General features: G+C 43.0%; 2 protein-coding genes across 2 annotated transcripts; one reads left to right on the forward strand and one right to left on the reverse strand.

Annotated features, from left to right (window-relative positions):
- Positions 1-348: 348 nt before the first annotated feature.
- Positions 349-7311, forward strand: cdhr5b (cadherin-related family member 5b). Its single transcript, XM_026312504.1, has 15 exons — positions 349-440; positions 772-950; positions 1037-1093; positions 2022-2111; positions 2223-2312; positions 2457-2558; positions 2891-3076; positions 3583-3673; positions 3798-3895; positions 4041-4244; positions 4335-4445; positions 4527-4593; positions 5162-5374; positions 6218-6387; positions 6537-7311. Exons 1-15 carry the CDS (start codon positions 350-352, stop codon positions 7083-7085), a joined length of 2298 nt encoding a protein of 765 aa, XP_026168289.1. The 5' UTR covers position 349; the 3' UTR covers positions 7086-7311.
- Positions 7312-8118: 807 nt separating this feature from the next.
- LOC113133575 (GRAM domain-containing protein 4-like) lies at positions 8119-19938 on the reverse strand. Its single transcript, XM_026312483.2, has 19 exons — positions 19713-19938; positions 18630-18864; positions 17439-17544; positions 16400-16520; positions 16247-16314; positions 15834-15966; positions 15692-15717; positions 15272-15363; positions 14843-14934; positions 14068-14116; positions 13734-13805; positions 13391-13434; positions 13181-13290; positions 12936-13090; positions 11683-11830; positions 11448-11541; positions 10633-10723; positions 10474-10542; positions 8119-10172 (listed from the first exon to the last, which is right to left on the reverse strand). The coding sequence occupies exons 2-19, from the start codon at positions 18813-18815 to the stop codon at positions 10065-10067; spliced, it is 1764 nt and encodes a 587-aa protein (XP_026168268.1). The 5' UTR covers positions 18816-18864; positions 19713-19938; the 3' UTR covers positions 8119-10064.
- Between the last annotated feature and the right edge of the window lie 46 nt (positions 19939-19984).

Raw genomic sequence — 19984 nt, forward strand, 5'->3', positions numbered from 1 at the left:
TTCTGTCTTGTCACTGTTGTCGTGAAGTATAAATAGAATTAGGACAAACTCCTACATAGAGGAGGATCATAGAGGATACATGAAAACTGTAGATGATAAAAGCATTAATACTAATTAATACCGTTCATTCTTTCCACTTCTGCAAACATATAATCATGACATGTCTCAACTCAAAGACCATTAGCCACAAAAAATGATCTTTTATGACTTCCCATCAAACAGACGTTTGTTATGATTTTACGACGGGGGAAAGTCCACTGCAGCCATAAAGTCGAGCAGATAAGCAGAGAACAGAGACAGACGAGGCTCAGTTCAGACGAGGCTCAGTTCAGACGGGGCAGACGGAGACATGGACACGATTCATCTACACTTCACTGTGAGGACGTCCTTCACTTTTCTGCTTCTGATTCTGCTCCAAACATCCACCGAGGCCGCGGACAGTGAGTATCCCTGCATTTGTTTGATCTGTTATTTAAAACAATGAGCCAGTGGGTCCATGTGCTGCACACAGACCAGTTCTAACTACTCACACTGTGTATGTTCAGGTAAATAATGAGGAATAAGAGGGAACAAAGTGTAACACAGAGAGAAAACCCTTAAAAAATCTGTTAGTTTTCTGTTTGAGTCGAATGATTAGGATTTATTACATACCCTTCCCAATATTCATTATGTGGTTTGTGGTTTCCCTCTCCCAACGTGTGTTTCCAGGATTTGGGACACGTTGAACTGTCTCTTTAATTTAACAGCTGTGTTGTTCTTCTCTCCCAACAGTCTGTTCCGCTCCCACATCTGTGCAGATTCCAGAAAACAACAAGGTGGGTGAAGCTGTGGTGACGATCACTGTCCAGACGGGGGTGACCCTTGAATTCAGTCCTCCCCCTGCAAACCTTGACAACCCATTCAGGCTGGAAGGAAACCAGCTGATAGCTGCAACTGTGTTGGATTACGAGGTACTGTAGGTCAGGACTGGACTCAGCCAGATCCAAACCCATGACAAAAACCTCCCTGCTGAGCATGACATTTGTTTTGTTTGCAGACCGCAAGAAATCACATAGTCCGCATAACCTGCAGTGACACAGCCACAAGCCTCACGGTAAAGATGGCACTTCAACACTTCACACGTTAGGTTCTAACAGATGAAATAAGAGTTTACTTTCTAATATGTTCATGTTGTAAAAATGACTCTTTTAGATATACACATATAGATATAGACATATATTTACCAGATTAACAAGTTAAGTTCAATATAAACACGCTGCCCAAAGCTGGACAGAAGCAGAACGACACTAAGAACCCTGTTTCTCTGAAACATCATGAGATGCTTAAGGATGTTGTTCAGGTTCTAAAGGTTAGTGAAGTTCATATATGGGTTCTTTGAGGTTCTCTAGGTGCTTGGGTAGGTTTTAAAACATGTTGGACATTTGTTCTAGTTGTACAAGTTCTGGAAGAAGTTCTCTATGTTCTGGTAGAACTTTTACAGGTCCTAAAGGAGGTTCTAAAGAGGCCTGATGGCTTGTGCAGGTGTTTGAAGAACCATTACAGGTTACTGGGGGCGTTGTAAAGGTTAGGAAGACTGTAGAGGTGCTTGAGGATGTTCTATAAATGCTTAAGAGAGTTCTATAGAGGCTGTAGAGGTTTTCTAAATAATTAAGTTGTATAAGAAGGTTCTCCCATGGCCTGAGGATGCTGTACAGGTTCAGGCTCTAGAAGAGGCTGTAATGGAGGGTTCTAAAGATGCCTAAGCAACTGCAGGTTTTTGAGAATGTTCTCTAGGTACTTGTGGCAGTTTTATAGCTTCCTCAAAGGTTGTAGGGTTTCTTGATGATGTTAGGACATATGTTTGTTCCATGTTGCTAAACAGGCAGAAAAGCCCCTGGATTGTGTTTTACCTTCTCACAGTCCAGCTCTACTTGCAGCTTAAGATGAACATCTGAGTTCTGACATTCATTTCTCAACACTTTCATCATTATGTTGTTGTAATCAACAAAGCACACAAAGTCAACTAGTGTGTTTAATTCCAGTTTAACCTCGTCATTGTCGTGGTCGTGCTCAATGAGAATGATAACCCTCCGGTCTTTGATCAGAACCCGTACCGTGTCAGTGTCAACGAGGTAAGACTTGTTTTCTCTTTTTGGTTAATTCAAGCTAAAATGAAGCTCTCGCATTATCTCAGCTTGTCTTTATTTTTCATTGAGCTTCACTCTTGTACCTTTTTCTCATAGATGTCTCCCGTAGGCACAACCGTGGGCCACTTCGCTGCCACAGACCTGGACCAACACAACGAGCTTTACTACACACTGACATCTGAAGCTGTAAGTCCACATGTTCTCTGTTGTCTCTCTGTAGGTCCAAGATTTAGATAAATCCTCACAGTGGGTCAGGTGTCCTGTTCAGCCTGGAGTAGCACAAAGGAAGCAGAGATAACCAGTTTTCATCGTCCTGTTTGGTTTTTGCAGAACGACTTTGAACTGAAGTCCCCGACGGTCCCGGACCTCATCGTTGCAAAACTTCTCGACTATGACAAAGTCAAAAATGTCCAACTGGTATTAAATGTTCAGGTGAAGACTTTTCACAGCTTCTTCCAACTCAACCTTTATTGTGATTGACCTTAAAGGTCAATGTAGCTTTGGTTGTTTGACATAAGGACTTTTGGGTATTTCTTTGTTCTGTTGCCCAAAGAGGATCCACACAGTCCTGATAAAAACTCTGCTAATGTGCCTCAACTTTGACATTTACAAAACCCTTTTCCCCACAAAGTGTAACTTTGCTTGTTCTACATTCATTCATGGCTATTTTCACTTTATGGACTTTAACTAGAGAAAACCCTGTGCTATATGTTTAGTCCCTCTAAAGCTAACCCCCCTCCCACCGCCGGGTTGTTTTTTTCCAGGACACACCATTAACAGCAGTCGATAACAGGACCTCGTTCACCGCCACCACCACCATCCTGGTCACCATCATAGACGTGGACAACAGACCGCCGTGGTTCCAGCCCTGCACCAAGCACGAGGTGGGAGGGGCTGTAGTCTGCCAGAGCGCCGGCTACACCGGCAGGGTCGTCCTCAATGAACAAGAGGTGCGTCATTTCCATCCTGGTAACGGTTTACTGCTGGTTTCACAGAGCTGGATATGTTTGCTATGTTGGACCATCATGTGGTTTGATCCCATCTAATGTCAGAGTGTTTCTAAATGCCCACACTAAAGGCAAATACAGAAAACATGAACAAAAATAAATAACACAAGAAAGGTACTGTAATACAGAAAACACAACCAAACATGGAGCCTTTTCAAACTGCAAACTGCTGCTTTGTAATGAATGTCTTAATAACTGTGCTGTATATGATTTGCAGCATTTCTGTACTGAGGTCTCTTTTGTTGTGAAGGCTTCATTGACTGTTTGCATCTTTGACAGAAGTGTTTGTGTAACTAAGACTTTGGTCAATCCCTGAAAACTGTTGCATTTTCAGTTTCTGGACATTACAAAATTAGTCCTCAGCTAATTCTGCCACGACGATGATGATGATGATGATGATGATGATGATGATGATGATGATGATGATGATGATGTCTCCTCCTCTGCAGACTGGTATTCTACCGCTGAAACCAGGACCACTTTACGCCATCGATGGAGACTCTGGGATTAATGAGGAGCTAATATACTCATTTCTGAGCGGTGAGCAGCTCAGTATATGATTGTATATGTATATGCTCATTTGTTTTCCAGTCTGATGTTTGCATCTGCAGAGATGTTGCTGACTATTGGCAGGTAGAAGCAGCTCAGTGTGTCTGTGTTTCAGGAAATGATGCCCGTCTGTTTGAGATCAACCCGAGCACAGGGAACATCAGCATGTTGAAGGCGGCTGACGTGCTGGAGACGATGAGTCTGACAGTGCTGGTAAAGACACAACCTTCCCAGGCCTCTATGCGCTTCACTTAAATGATGGTGTCTCTGTGTGATGTTTTCTGTGGTTAGAAAAAAAAATGTGTGTGTGTCTGTTTTAATGTTTAAATCTCCAATCATGTATGTTTTTATTTCCCAGGCCTCTCAGAAGACAAACAGCTATCAGTTTGCCACCACCACCGTCACAATCAGCGTGCAGGTGAAGAGTCTCCACCGCCCAAAGTTTCAGAGGCCTCAGTACGAAGGCATCCTCACTGCGGTGGGCGTCATGGCGATGGACCTGAAGAACAAGGACGAGCCGCTGCGGATCCTCGCCACAGATGACGACTACACTGCCACAGGGGTAAAACACTCTGTTGCAGGTCTCTCTGCTCTGTGGCCACGTCTGTCTACCTGGTGCAGAGCATTAATGTTCTTATGTCTATTCAAACAGGGTCTAAATCCCCACATCACCTACTCCATTAATGGAAGCAGCGATATCTCCATCGTTGACGGTTACATATTCATGACTAAGGCTCTACCAGAGGCCACGTTGTCTCTGCAAGTGAGTTCACAGCTCTAATCAAAGTTAGCTCTGTCACTGATGTTCTTATGGAAACACTCAGCCTCATCTTCACACTTCCAGGTGGTGGCAACAGACACATCGAATGATGAATCAGCCACAGCTCAGCTCTCAGTGGAGGTGACCTCAGGTAGGAACTGAACCTTCAGGAAAAGAGCTCTGCTTATAAAATCCTCTGGTTCTGCGTCATGTTTGGATCAGTGGAGCCTTATTCTGCTTTGTACAGCATGACCATTGAATACATGAGCACTGAATGAAGAGCTTGTGGTTAGAACATGGTGTGGAGTCTTGGTAGTTCTGTGGTTGGTCTGCTTTGGTGTCACCACAAAGTTTGAATATGGACCTTTTCAGGGTATCTAGTTCAGCCTAGCACTTTCATTAACTAAACCAGAACAAACACTTTAAACTGGACTGCAGGATGTGAGTTATCAGTATCTTCTTGTGTATAAGCATAACCACCTTCTTAACCACCTTGGACTTCTCTGGAGTCCAATATACCATGTACATCCTGTGGCACTTTTTAGTGTTGACATTTCTTCTAAACCACCTGTTTTTAATGTCTGCTACGTCTAATGAAAGTCTTATCCATTCTGTTCTGTGAAAGTCCACAAATACTTTCATCCACTGCCAAACTCTGAGGTGTGGAACTTAAATGAGGTCCAGGAACCCTGTTTCTTCAAAGTGTGCTCTCCTCCCAGGTCTCACCAGCACCACTTTGATTCCAAGCACTATAGACATTATGACCACGATGTCTGTGTCCACCTCCAACACCAAGACCTCTACAAATATCAAGTCCACCACCAGTGCCTTCGCCACCAGCCCCAGTGTCACCACCACCAGCGCCTTCGCAACCAGCCCCAGTGTCACCCCCTCCAGCGCCTTCCCCACCAGCCCCAGTGTCACCCCCTCCAGCGCCTTCCCCACCAGCCCCAGTGTCACCACCACCACTGGCAAACCCAGCACAACCAGTGAAAACATCATCTCCACGACTAAGTCTGGCACATCCACCGAAGTCAAGGTTCCAACCACCAATCCCGGTGTGACCAGTGAAGGCGGCATCTCCACTGCCAGCACAGCTCACCCTTTCACAGGTGGTCATTTGTTTCTCACAGTATCTTCTCTGTCAAATCAAATATTGTGGTCAACAAAGGTGAGAGTGATCCTCAAGTTGCTAAATCATACAACAGCACACAACATTAAAAAACAAGTCATCTGGAAGCGCTTCTCTATTTATGCTGTGCAGGATGACAACCAGGCCAGAAAGCACCATAGCCCACTTCTAAGTTCCTGTAGATGTGGAGTTCACTGTTCTTTAACATGTCTTGTTGACAATCAAAGCAACCAACCACAGAGCAGCTCTTCACTGTGCATTTAGTCTAATATGTGTCACGTCTGTTGTAGACTGACCTGTGACCTTCTCAGACTTGATGTCTCTTGACCAACAATTTGGTGGATTTTTTTCTATCAACATTTCAGCTTCTAGCATCTAGAACTGTGAGACCAAATTGCTAAGCCAGAGAAATTTACAATCACATAAAGAAGTTTTCAGAGCAACAGTGTCTGACCACAGGACTGGACGTGTAAATGTTTTTTTATTATTCTTCCAAGACCTATTTTACTGTGACTGTGATCGTTTCCTGGTCAGATCACCTTAACAGATGTTTGTTTATGAGTAAATAATGCTGCTTGTTTCCTCAGTCATTGTTTGTACTGAATGAGTTAATTATGACAAGTCCATTTGATGGTTCCTGCAGTGATCATACCATCAGGGGGCTACGGGCCAGCGGACATGGCAGCGCTCGGTGCGACCCTGGGTGTCCTTCTGTTCATCTGTCTGGTGGTCATCGGGCTGCTCGTGTACCGCATGAGGAAGGGGAAAGCAGACTGGAGGAAGATCAAGGAAGTCAGCGTGTTTCGAGGCTCTGTGAGTTCAAAGATTTAAGTTTTAACAGTTAAAGTAAGGACAGGGAGTAAAACATCTTCCAACCATCTTCATACCTGTTCCTAACGTAGACTACTGTCCGTACCGCTTCAGTCTGCTTTTTCTCACTGGCTCTCATTGTCTTTCCTAAGCTGGGTCAAGCCTTAGCTGGTCATAAGGGGGGCATCCAGTACACCAATGAGGCCTTCCAGAATGACGAGGATGGAAGCAGCATGGGTTCCAGTGGTCCAGAAGGGGGAATGGTTGCTGGAGAACTACGAAAAGTAGAGGAGAACGTTGTGCTCAAAGATGCAATTGCGAGGTCTTCAGCGTCACTGACCACCCTCCTGCCTGATGACTCCAGCCAGGCGGGCTCGGATAGGCTTGACAACGAAAAGGAGGTGAAACCCATCCTGACCAAGGAGAGACGTGTGGAGGAGGGATACAAAGCGGTCTGGTTTAAGGAGGACATCGACCCTGATGCAAAGGAGGAAGTGGTCATCATCCCAGAGAGCAGAGAGGACAACAGCGAGGAGGAAAATGAGGAACGTTCAGGGAGGAGGTACGAACAGGAGAACCCAATGATAAAGACCCCAAAGGTTGTCTTTGGTGATGCAGATCTGGACAGTGGACTCGGGGTGAAGATGGAGGATCTAGCAGAGGACTCAGATGGTGACGAAGTGCTGACCGTTGATCTGTAAGAGAAGCCAAAAGACAAGGACATAGCAGGAACCGCCCATAATAAAAATCCAATGATGATTTATCCACAGTCAGTCCTGTAAACACTGGACCTTATCAGACCATTACAGAAGACAAACACAGGACTAAACAGCCTTATGTAAGACGCAATTAAACCCTTTTCAGCTTTTATTCTGTATGTAAATATTTAATGCCTCATAATTTTTATAGGTTAAAGATATATTTCAGGAGTTGGAGAGGATTGGAGATTATTTTATCACTAAAATCACACATGTATTTAAATGTACTTAAGTTACAAAATTACTCAAAGAGTTAAAGTTCTGTCAGTATATTTTTGTATATTCAGTATTTCTATAACACTTCTTTCTGCAGCAGAGCTACCAGTAAGTCTGTATTTAGCTCTTGTCAAATTTACTGGTATGTTGTGTTAATCATTTACTGGTTGTGGTTGGTCGGTGGTGACGTAAAGACAGAAACTGCAGGTGATTAAAAACAGAAACATATCAGAAGTAACTTTCCGTGATAATAAAACCCTCCCTGCTGATACTAGAGACTGTAAAACATTATGGCAGAAACAAACTCTGAACTTAATCCACAGCTGTTACCGATAACAGTTTCACCAAAAAAATTAACTTATGCAGCAAATTAAAATAAGTCTGTTCAAGTTTAGCTCAAATCAGAATGAAGAACATATTGTATAGTGATACAGATAAATTCTGTTTATTTTCATTAGTCTCCCAACTTTTTAAAATATGAACCTTTATAATGAAGAATCATATAATATTGATGATTATATAAAAAAAAAAAAAAAATTCTTTCTGAAACCACAGAAGAAGAATCCAACACCCAGCTGGTGACACCAACAGGTTAAAGCAGGTACTGCATGGAAAAACTAAACGATTAAATTAAAAAAGTTTTTTATTTACTTTTATTTTACTTTTTTATATACTTTAATAAAAAAAAAATCATTTAGTTTAAAAATGTTACACCTCTTTTACCATACAACAATTTTACAGACCCCTTAAATCTGAAAGACACAACAAAAGAATAGTTGAAGTAAATGGGACAAAAAAAATAAAACCCAAAATGACAAACAGAGGAAGTGCAGCAGTTAAAGAAAAGACTAAACGAGGCAACAAGGTGTTAACAAATGGCATAAGTATTGCAAAAATGAAAACAAGAAAACAGATTTAGAAATAAAAAAGTTTCACCCTCAAAGCAGTGAAAATATTATGCCTCTTTAACAAACATTGATATAATGAAAACTGCTTTCGTTATACAGGATGTTTAATGAGCCTACATTTTAATTGGAAAAATAATTATTTGCTTTTGATTTGATTGATCAGTAATGAAAAAAAAAACTGTTGCAGCCGTAATTGAAATGGATTTGAATTTGATGCGAAGTAAATGTGATAAATGCTGGTGTGACAGCAGAGGGACAGAAAACCAGTCACAGACCCGTCGTGATCGGCAGGAACAGTAATTTAGTCATTTGTGTGAACAGATAATTTCAGCATTTTGTTCTTGTTTAGCTTTAGCCAATTAGCTCAACTGACAACAGAGTAAACAAATACAAAAATGAATTACATGAAAAGCTAAAATTCAAGGTTAATTTTGTGGTTTAACATTAAATGTTGTGTAACATGTCAAACATTTATGTAAAATACAAACAGTCTCAACATCATCACATCAAAACAACAGTAATATAAAGTGTAAGGCTTAGATATAAGTAAAGTACAAAGTCATATAATTAAATATTGACAACTCCCTGAAAACTTTGATGTAAGTTATTGAAAATTAAACATTTCCCTGCTAATAACACTGTCCAAATAATATTTCATTGATATGCAAACTAGAGTAATGATAACTTCAGCTCTAACAGACAGCTGGTGTACCCCATAATAACAACAGTCTTTACACTGAGTTCAGTTATTTGGATTTTAAAGTACCTAAGAAAACACAAAAACACTTTCTATTGTCCCAGTTAATCTGAAGTGACAATCTGTGGTTTGTTGGACAACTACAGATTTTCACCTCGTGACAGGCAGTTTGCACAGTTTTTGTTTAGGACCAAACATTCAATGAGAAAACAAAGAAAATATTATTTAGTTTTATCCCTAATTTCCATTTCAGTTTTGGTGCAACTGAAACTCTTGACACGTCATTTTCGGCGCTACCACTAATTTTTGGTCAGTTTTACAAATTGTGTTAATACACAAGTGATTGTACTAACTAATAATTCTTTTCATTGCTAAATAACCAATTAGTTATTTAATGATTTGATCAGTGATCCAGTATAAAAATGGCAGATAACTCAAAAATATTCAACGTACAATGACATAAAACCACAAAAACGCATGAAATTCTCACATTGTTGAAGCTACGGCCACAAAAAACATGAGCTTTTGATTGATCCACTATCAAAAATGTAGATTAATTTTCTATAAATTAATCATTTCAACACGAACAATGTGGAGTAAACATTCAAGTATAAGATATTTCTACAGGAGTAAACTGAAACGACACAAGCTGCGGCCTGGCACAGCTGAGATGCATAAAGCACTTCTTTAAATTGTAAACCAGCATTTTCCTTTTTCCTGTTTTTGTCTTAGTAGATGCAGACATTTTCACAATAAAAGCCTGCCATGTAAGGGATTGGTTATGCCATTGACAGACTTTTAATGTGAAAAAATAATGGGGGAAGTGCTGAGTTTCATAGAAACGACTAAAAATAATTCATATTTAAGGTGTTTCCAGCAGCTTGGTGTGTATACACCATAGCTCTTACATCATACAGGTGCTGTCATGTGTTTTTTTCTTAAATGTTGGTGCAGTTATTATTTAAACTTCAAATTAGAGTTTCGATTTTATAGGTAAATGATTGAGGACTGAATTGTTTCGATTGGTCACTGAATCATATGAAAAATGGCTCAAACTGGCAATAAAAGTGAAACGGTTCCGGTCGTTTTGTGAAGGCGTCACTATGTCTCTGGCTTGGCGGCTGCAGCCATGGATGCGACCTTCGTGTACTGAGCGAAGATGGCGTCAAAGGCCTCGTCTCGGTGCACCATTGCACCAAACACCATCGGCTGCAACACAACAGACGGAGCATTAGCTGGAAACAGTTTCTAACATATATTCCCAAGGTCCTCCTGTTTGAGACGTGTTTAGGAAAAACCACAGTGCCCAGCTGATCCAGATTACATCTACATAAATAAGATGGTACCTGAACCATGATCAATACAGAACCAATCACATATTACAGCTAATGTTTTATTTCACAATAAGAGCATGTTGTTTGATACAAGTCCCTCAAACTGTGTTTATGTGGGATAAATAATACAAACCTGAACCTGATGTATTTGATTAATTAAACTCCCCAGCTCTTACCTTTAGGGTGTATGGCGTCGCTATAGAAATACCCATCCCAGATCCAGGCAGCACCGACAGGACTTTGTACTGTGAAGGACAAAGGAGAAAACAATCAGCATCAGTCATATCTGTGTAAGTCAGGGCTGTTCTCCTGCAGCAGGCAGACACTCTGCTGACCTTCTGGATGTCTTTGATGTCCAGCAGTTTGATCACTTTGTTCCTCTTGGACGATCCAGACCTGGAGCTGGAGACCTCGAAACAAATGTGGCTGAGGAGACAGAGGAGATTAAATAATCTCAGTCCACACAGAGGTTCAAAGTCTGGAACAGGATCACGGTTACTGAGAACTGGACCTCTGGACATAAAGACTCAGCAGCATTTTCCATCCATATCACACCAACGAGACCTGGACCAGCTCGAGTGCAGATACAGGAGCACAATGCCAATTTCACTGACAGCTATATTCACTGCAAAAGTATAATGTGTTGTCCATACAAAGAACTGTGGACAAGCTACCTAAAAATTCATCTTTGAAAACAGTTTTTATGAATACAGTTCTTAAAAGGTGCTATATGTAAATTCACTTTAACTAATGCAGCTACATTTATAATACGGGTCTCAATGGCTGTTTTGTCAGATCTGGTGTTTTGTTGTCAAACTGAATGATGACGACAGGCGATATGTGCAGAGGAGGGCGACATTAAAACAACCACATGGATCTGTGACCACATATGCAATTGGCCCAGATCTGATCTGAGAACATCTGGTTTGGTTTGTTCACACTGGAAACATCAGGTCTGAGTCACTTGGAGGTGGAAAAAACTGGATTTGGGGAATTCCAGCATTAGAATGAACATGGCCTTACTTCTCTGTGGTTCACTGCTCAAACGTTAAACTACACCCTTTGGACACCAGCAGGTAGGAGACTTTGTCTCGTAGACACACTGGCACCAAATGATCCCATGACCCCTGACCTGAGGTGGAGGACCTACTTCTCGGTGACGTAGAGGACTCCGTTGCGGATGTAGTCTGACATCGTCTTCTTGTCCCTGTTGATGAGGCAGCAGCGCCAGCCGTTCTCACACACTGAAACAACAACGGCAGAGTAAACAACACACATTCATGAACAAACTTCTGTTTTGCTTCTGGTCTTAAGTGTAAAATCTGATCTCATGCTGGATTTCGTGTGTACACAGTGGGCCCTCCCTTCTGCGGTTCCACCCACACCTGACAGAGGGCGCTCAGTCTCCGGTAGGTTGAAGACTTCGTGAAAAGCTCCTCTCTTGGTGCTGTAGCACCGCCCTCCTTCCTCGTCCCGGCCGACACCCAGAGGGGCTGCAGCACCGAGGTTGCTCCGACTCCCCACCGCAGTGATCTGGACGGGTGACCGGAGGACAGGAATTCAGACAAATAACAGAGCTGATACTGCAGGTATATAACAACGTTCATGTGAAGGCAAAAAGATGCTTTTAAACTGAATCACTGTTATTTCTCCACCAGAGACGCGAGAAGTTTATTTTTCATTAACTACAAAACGTCCTGCACAGTAGAAATAAACAAAAGCTATTTCAAATGAATCCTCTTCAACATGTTTATGAGTTTTGTAAAGAATATCTGCATCAGATGATGTTTTGTTACCAGATTAACTATAGATTCATTCTCAAAAAACAAAAAAAAAACTGATCAGGCTTCAAAAATGAAGGAAGAGAGAGAAAAAAAAACAGAACAAATGTTCTCATCATATCTTTTTCTGGAATTTGTCCTTAGGTTTAACTTGAGGCTCTTCATGATATTACGGTAAAAAACCGTAACATTTGTGTAAAACCTGAGCTGAGATCTGACCTAATCGTGTCCTGAGGGTGGCGCTAGAGGAAATCTAGAGAGGAGCAGGGAAGAGAGAAGGGTATTTATCGGGATGACTCCCTCTAGATGTTCTAACACACACTATTGATCAGTATTGATCAGAGTAACAGCAGCGGCGCATTCAGTATCCGACGACTTTACAAACTACTGATCTCTGCACCGCTGAGCCAAGACATTACAACCTCCCATAGCTAATGCAAATAACACCAACTATCTCATTATGAGGACCACAGACGAGGACAATCAGGGGTCTTGTAGAGTCCATGTCTTGGCGGGTCGGAGCCGTGCAGGACGAGCAGCGTATTAAGACACGTCTGGTCATAATGTTTTGGCTCATCTGTCACTGTAAATACAAACAGTACACACACAGCAGGATCCTACCTGTTCACACTCAGACAGCTGAGAGAGAGAAAACACAGCAGCTCAGAGAGACCAGTCCAGAACTTATTCAGTCTGTACTGCTGCAGGATTCATCCAGTAATCCAGCTTGACTGTTTCTTAACTTTCTTTTTTCAGTTAATAATGACCCTGAACCTGAGATCATCCACCCACACTGTGATCTCACTGTGCCGACAGGGACACGGTGTGTGTGGATGTGTGTCGGAGTCTGGACTGACCCGCCTGCTCTGCGTGCCGCTGCTGTGCTCCTTCAGCTGCAGGTTGGTGGGTAAACTGGTCCAGATGATGTAGGGGGTGTCGAAGCGCTGCCTCAGCTTGGGACAGCTCTTATAGATGAAGTCGATGATGAAGAACTTTATACCTGCATACACACCTGAGGAAGAGGAGGAGGAGGAAGACGCTGGGTCAGACTGAGTGTGGTGTACCTAATAAACTGACCACTGAGTGTATTTACAAACTGTACCTATGATGAATCCCAGCAGTTTGTACGGCAGCAGGCAGGAGGAGATGAAGGCCACCCACAGCGCAATGTACAACTTCTGAGTTAACTCTGGCCGAACCCACATGAACAGACTGTACACACACACAGACACACACACACACACAGACACACACACTGTGTTAAAGATGTGTGTGTGGGTCATCAGGTCGAAGTGTGTGCAGACAAACTCACTTCTTTATTTTCTCCAGGATGTTGGCCATCCTCCCAAACAGATTCTGTGAGGACGAAGCAGAAAACAAACTTTCAGCCTTTGGTTGTATTTCCTGAACCCTGTCCAGATGTTTTATTCTTGTTTCGTGTTGTTGTGAGATCGTGTGTGTGTGTCACAGGTGAGCTGCCATTTCCCTTCATTCATGCTTCATTGAGCTGAAAACCACATTGCTTTGTTTGTTGTTTTGGCCACGGTTCACCCCGAATTACACGTCTATTCAACGTTCAGACTGTGGTTTGGGGCCTGGGGAGAGACCAACATTTAAACATCGGTGTGGAGCTGTTGGCTGTGCGTCAGGTTCACCTGAGCTTTCTGAGCGACGTCCAGAACCAGCTGGAACTTCTCCGACACCGTCAGGTCTTCTTTTGGAGGCTCCTGCAAAACCAGAGCAGGCAGAGCTGTAAAGTCACACACCGACACCTGGACGTCATCCTCAACACGCAACGTGATCCACATGTTAATCAGGTAGTCAATATTGATCCAATCTAAACATGTGACCTCTATCCTAAAGGGCATGCAGAGATGTAACTGTAACTGTCAGAAGAGCTTTGTCCTCCTGGTCACCTGTCCAGGTAACACACATGGATCACTCCCTTTAAAGGTAAATTTGACCTGCAGGTGTAAAGAGATTTCTCACCACTGGCTCTGAGACTTCAGGTACGATGCTCCACTGGATCCTCCAGCCTCTGGCAGCAGTGCATCATGGGAACATAGAGGTACATATAGTATGAGACCATTTTAACTGCACTATGAATGTATGTTCCAGTCCAAACAGAATAATCAGGCTTTAAAACACAGTGAAGGCTTCGTGAAGTCTCAAACTAAAATTAAACTAAAGCATCGACTCTGGATGATCAACAGGATGAAAGTTTGTCATTTTGGAATAATTTGCCACCTACTGCTGTTCTGAGGCTGCACTGTGAGCAGCAGCAGGTGGCAGCAATAGACTGAAAATCCTCTCAACATACACTCAGTGGTCACTTTATTAGGTACATTACGTCCAATCTGACAGTCCTGCTGAAAATAATAATGTTCACTTTGTGTTCAGGCTGTTTCAGAGCTGCTGATTCACGTTGGAGGCTGCAGTTTGTGCTGCTGTCGGACTGGACTGTGTTGTACTGACAGATGGTTCTGGTGTTTAACCCGACAGACCGTCAGAGGATTAGTCGGCATTAGCTCTAAATCTACATAATAACCTGCAAACTGAATGAACACACTGAATATACATATGAACGTGCATCTCGTTATCATAATGCAGTGTTGAGCACATCTATGTCATAGCGCCACCTAATGTCAGATGTGCAGCAGTATTGAACATAGGGAGGACAAACAAAATGTACATTTAAATTGTTTTCTTTTCTGGTTGTGGTTGTGTGATTGGCTGGCACAGAGTGGGCGGGGCCTTCACTGACCTGGCGATGAGGTAATTCAAGGAGAGGCGGAGGATGGCGAGGAACAGGAACATGGGGATGACCCAGCCGTGCCACGCTGCGTACATGTAAACCTAAAGGTAAACACACACACACACACACACACACACACACACACACACACACACACACACACACACACACACACACACACACACACACACACAGGTGAGGTGAAGTTTTGAGGCGTCTGTGTTAATGAACCAATGTAAACAGACACAAACAGGTGTGACTTCAGTTCAGGTGTCACTAACTGATCTATGTAAGAACAAAATATGTAGAATTTAGTAAAAACCCTAAGAGTGCTTGAAACATACAAAAGGTAAGATATGCTCATTTTAAATTATGAAATATATGAACTGCTGTGTCAGCCTGTCAGACGAACATCAGTCTGAGCGTGTGCAGACTCACGATGAAGGCGATGGCCGTCGTGTAGAGGGAGTACCAGCTGGATAAGGCCGACAGGTTCCTCATGAAGTTGGTCACAGGTCTGAACCCTCGCTCTGGGAACACAGTCACACAAAGATTTATCACAATAAAAAAAAAAAAAAACAGCTTGAAATAAACAGATAAATGAGCATTTTGACAGATTTTGTGCGTCAGTGTCTGTGAATGTGTCGTGTTGGGTGAAAATCTCAGTAAACACAGACACAGAGGTCAGTCCTGCAGGATCTAACCCAAACTATTAACATATACAAACTGTCCCAAAGGGCGTTTGACACTGCACCAGTTAAAAAACACTATTTAATTCCATTATTCCTGACTGTTGTGTTAAATATGAGACAGAAAGTGGGACCAATAACATACATTTGAAAAAAAAACAAAACTTACTGAGGCGTCTCATGTTTTCAGTCAACCTGTGAATCACAGAGCAGATGATTCTTTACACTTGAATCATCTTTAAGTGGCTGCATTAGTAAACACGTGAATCTGCTGTTCGTGACATCAGCCCCAGCTGGATTTTCCCCCTCACCTCCTTCCACTCAGAGGCTCCTCCGTCTCCACCGTCGTCTCCTCCGGCTGGAAGCGGAAGTCTTCGATATAAACGCCAAAACGGTCGTTGAGCCATTTCAGGAATCTGTTGGTCAGAGTGTCCTTCTGTTTGTCTGGGGGAGGAAACCAGCATGTTAACGTTTCACTACATCGATCCCAGTTTATACACGGAGGGTTGAACCAGTTTTGGCTGTCAGAGACACCAGCATGGATAAACTAAACCTTGGTAGTAAACATACAGAGCTGTTGTTTTGGATTAAATCAGGGGTTTTAAACAACCCCTGATGGTCCATTAAGTCACTGGTTCCCAGCCTTTTTTTATTTGGACCCCCCCCCCATCTCAGAAAGACTAATTCTAAACCTGTATTTAGTCCGTGAGTTTGTGCCACTCACCTGTACCGCTGCCTGCAGTTGGAGGAGGGGGCGGGGCTTTAGGTGTCAGTGAAGGTGAGTCTTCAGGCCTGTAAAGAAGCGAGCAGTCGACCAGCTCAGACATTAACCCGCACAAACAAACAAGCTGCCCCGTCAGTGTTTTCCAGCCTCTACCTGGATCTCAGCACGTCGTTGATCTTCTGCTCCAGCTCGACGCGTCTGCAGCGCTCCTTCTCCAGCTCCTGACGCAGTGAGTCCACGTTGGACTCCTCTTTAAGCTTCCTCAGCTCCTCCTCTGAAACAGATGGAGAGTCACATGATCAGGCAGGTCTCTGCAAGGACATTAACAGAGTCTGAGCAGACTGACCTCTCAGGTCACAGGGAGCAGGTGTGAAAAGTGTTTTCACACCTGCTGCTGTTGCTGCTGAGAGCAGCTCAGACTTTTTCACCCTCTGCCTGGTGATGTTTACATCTGGAAGCCTTCAGGTTCCTCCTTTTGTCTGATTTCCATCTAAGGGTTCAGTGATGCCAGATTTTAGCATTGATTTTGAGTCTCATTGACCGGTATGACCGAAAAGGAAGTGAATCACTAACAAAACTTCCATCATTTATTGGAGAATTATGACTTTCATTCATTTGATCAAATACAATTAAAACCTTTATTGGAGGAAACACACTGTCCTTGTTCTACACTGTGTGTGCGTGTCTGTGGGGTTATTAATAGCTGTGTGTGTGTGTGTGTGTGTGTGTGTGTGTGTTACATAAAACAGCAGATATTGACGGATTACCCAGCATGCTGTTGTGCTTGCTGATGTGACCCAGCAGCAGCCAATCAACATGTGCTCTTCCTTCACAGACTAAAGGAATAATTCATGTTTTCCCTTTACTGTACTGTATCATGACTGACTGGGAGACCAATGAAGTACAAAGTAGAAACTGAAAATACAAGAAGGGACTGTTCCTTCCCATTGGTTCACACCTGAGTGGAGGAGATGAAGATTGAGATTTCAAATGTCTCGCTGCATTTTAATTCATGCAGGACTCCCATAATTCCCATGTTAAAAGTGATGACTTTTAAAAGAGACTAGAAATATATTCCTCCTCATAATATTAACCCCTTTTTCAAATGTCTTTGCTTCTTAGTACACTATTTCTTTTCAGACACATAAAGTAAATCAGCACACAGAGGTCACCTCAGGTCAAAAATACTCACGTAAGAAATGTTTCTCTAACAAAGCGACTTCCAGATGACCTTTGACCTCATTCAGATCCGTCCTGGAGTCGTCTGGGAGCGCTGGAGAAAATGAAGATTGACTAGCCTGAGAGACAAACACACAAACACACTAAATGAAACAAGACAATAAATCCAACTAATGCTCCTTCATCGAGGCCTGATCTCACACAAACATTTCCTGAGTTAAAGGAAACATAAACAACAATTTTCATAGAAACATTTAACTGCACAGAGAAACGCTGAACCTTTAGCTCATTCAGAATAAAAGCTCACATTATAAAAACATTCTGTACAGGCAGATACAAACATGTTGCTGAGAGTCTAGATCTAATCTCCCGGTCCTGCAGTAAATCCTGCTTCATATTGTTAGTGTGTGTTCCAGCTGTGTGACCAGTCAGTTTATGTTATACTGACAGATGTTTATTATTTTCTTTAGCTAAATAACAAATGCACCTTCCTGTGTTTGGTTCTGTTTCTGGTTGTGTCACTTTTGGTGAAGATGTTTTGATAATGTGCAGCAGCCTGTTGAACTCTCATACGTTTTCCCACAGAAAGAGAACTTTTACTTTTGATACTATCGTTTATGTTTAGCCGGTTGTAGTTTTGTACTTTCTGTACTTTCCACATTTGAGCTTCTCACCTCAAACCACTAAACAATAATCTCGTGTGTGAGGCTTCAAAGCAGCATCTGTCATTTAGTTACAGGTTCTATGCGTATGAAAAAAAAAAACACTCCTGTGCAATGGGCGTGTGAACATTTCCCGGACAGACGGTTTGTGATGCTGGATTAGTCTTTACCCAAACAGACAAGATCAACAGGAAAAGGAAAGAATAAACAGGAACACTGGGTGAGGAGGGAGGAACCATGTCAGTTAAAAGGTCTCTGGAGGAGCTGCAGCTCTGAAAGGACATTTCTGTTTGTTTGGCTGGTTCTGTTCGTCATTGCCACCAGTTCTGGCAGCATCTTATCGCACAGCTTCATAATAAACAACAGCTGCCCTCAGACATCTGACAGGTTGGTAACAAGCCTGCACTATGAGATAAGTATTAATAAAACACTGATCTGGAACATGAAAATATCTGCTATCCCACTAACCCGATCCAACCTGGTCTCTCACCATATTTATGTCAGTTTTCTCCATCCCAGGTGGGACAGGTGTGTTTTTGTACCTGAGCGTCACTGTGCTGCTCTGCCTCCACCTCCCTCAGCTCCTCCGGCTCTCTGACGTGGATGCGAGGTTTCATCCCGGCCTCCTCGGTGTATTCTGTGTCGGATGTGTAGGGTGAATCCCCCAGGTCCAGCAAATCATCCCGCCTGTGGCCTCGGAACCGGATCCTGTCCAGATGCTTCCGCATGGTTGGCGTCGTGAAGTCGGCCTCTACCTGAACATGTCCGACGGCTGAGCTGCAGAAAGAGGACGAGGACTCAAACACTGAGTAATGAGGCACAAAACACGATGTCTGGTATGATTTATCCTCTGGGGACAACAACTGTCTTTAATCTCTTAATAATCTAACCAGCCTACTCTTACAAACAGAGACACTGGGAAAAAGGAGCCAAACCTGAATAAGTCAGTCACTCGGTCTCGGTGTTGACTGGAGGACTGAAGGTGTGTTTAATCTGGAGAGCTGGGCTGTCTGACTGGTCTGACTGCTCCTGATGATTTCTGTCTGATTCTGCACTCGGCGTACACATGAGACCGGCTGTTTACTGACTGACACTTACAGACTGGTCACTTACTGCCTTCTTCTGTTTAACCCCGACTACGCTGCAGCATCATTGTTTTCTCAGGCTTTAGAAATGAATTTGCTGCAGGATTATTTATTTAAGTATGTTTTAAAAGATCAGTATTTGTTCAGCAAAATGATATTTTATTTTTGTTTTTCATATGATAGTATCCTACATCAAATATTTTCACATTTTTAAAGGGAGATTTACTGTTTCATTGACCACGGTGGTTAATCAATCAGCAGATGAATCATTAATAAGAGTAATCGATAGCTGCAGACATACCACTGGACCTGCTAAGGCCTTTTGAGGAATCTGAAGTCAATGCTGTTTAAGAATCTTCGAGACCTGCAGATACCGCGCACCTGAACAGGTGACAGCCAATCAGCTGATAGCTACCTGCAGCCCTCACTGCAGATCTACAGGAAGCCCATGCAGGGTCCAGGTGGGACACACCTGGATCCGTTCAGAGGCTCGTGATAAGGAGAGGAGGGAGGTAAAGAGGAAACAGAGAAGTCTCTCACCGTGAGCCGAAGCTGAAGAAAACTTTCCCACCTTCGCTCTTTCCCAACGGTCCAAACCGGGTCCAACCCGTTCCGTGCTAGACCAGCTTCCACTCAGACCCGGTCCAGACCAGCCTCCCTCCTCTGCACGGATGTTTGGTCCAGACCTGGGTGTTTTCGGGTAAAACCGGACTGTCTCTCTGTGCCTACCTGGCACAATAATTTCAGCTGTGGGTTGCGTCACCGGCGTCAGTCTAGCAAGGATGTGACGTCATTGCGTTGCGCTCTTAAAG

The sequence above is a fragment of the Mastacembelus armatus genome, chromosome 6, assembly GCF_900324485.2.
Source record: "Mastacembelus armatus chromosome 6, fMasArm1.2, whole genome shotgun sequence".
In the NCBI taxonomy this organism is placed as follows: Eukaryota; Metazoa; Chordata; class Actinopteri; order Synbranchiformes; family Mastacembelidae; genus Mastacembelus; species Mastacembelus armatus.

Bases quoted from the DNA above. Each gene is read 5' to 3' on its own strand.
- cdhr5b (XM_026312504.1), top strand. From the start codon at position 350: ATGGACACGATTCATCTACACTTCACTGTGAGGACGTCCTTCACTTTT. The intron at 4,446-4,526 runs GTGAGTTCACAG...TCACACTTCCAG, and splicing joins AGGCCACGTTGTCTCTGCAA to GTGGTGGCAACAGACACATC. The intron at 6,388-6,536 runs GTGAGTTCAAAG...GTCTTTCCTAAG, and splicing joins TCAGCGTGTTTCGAGGCTCT to CTGGGTCAAGCCTTAGCTGG.
- LOC113133575 (XM_026312483.2), bottom strand. From the start codon at position 18,815: ATGCGGAAGCATCTGGACAGGATCCGGTTCCGAGGCCACAGGCGGGAT. The intron at 13,291-13,390 runs GTGAGTTTGTCT...GTGTGTGTACAG, and splicing joins ATCCTGGAGAAAATAAAGAA to TCTGTTCATGTGGGTTCGGC. The intron at 10,724-11,447 runs GTAGGTCCTCCA...CTGTCTCCTCAG, and splicing joins GTCCTCTACGTCACCGAGAA to CCACATTTGTTTCGAGGTCT.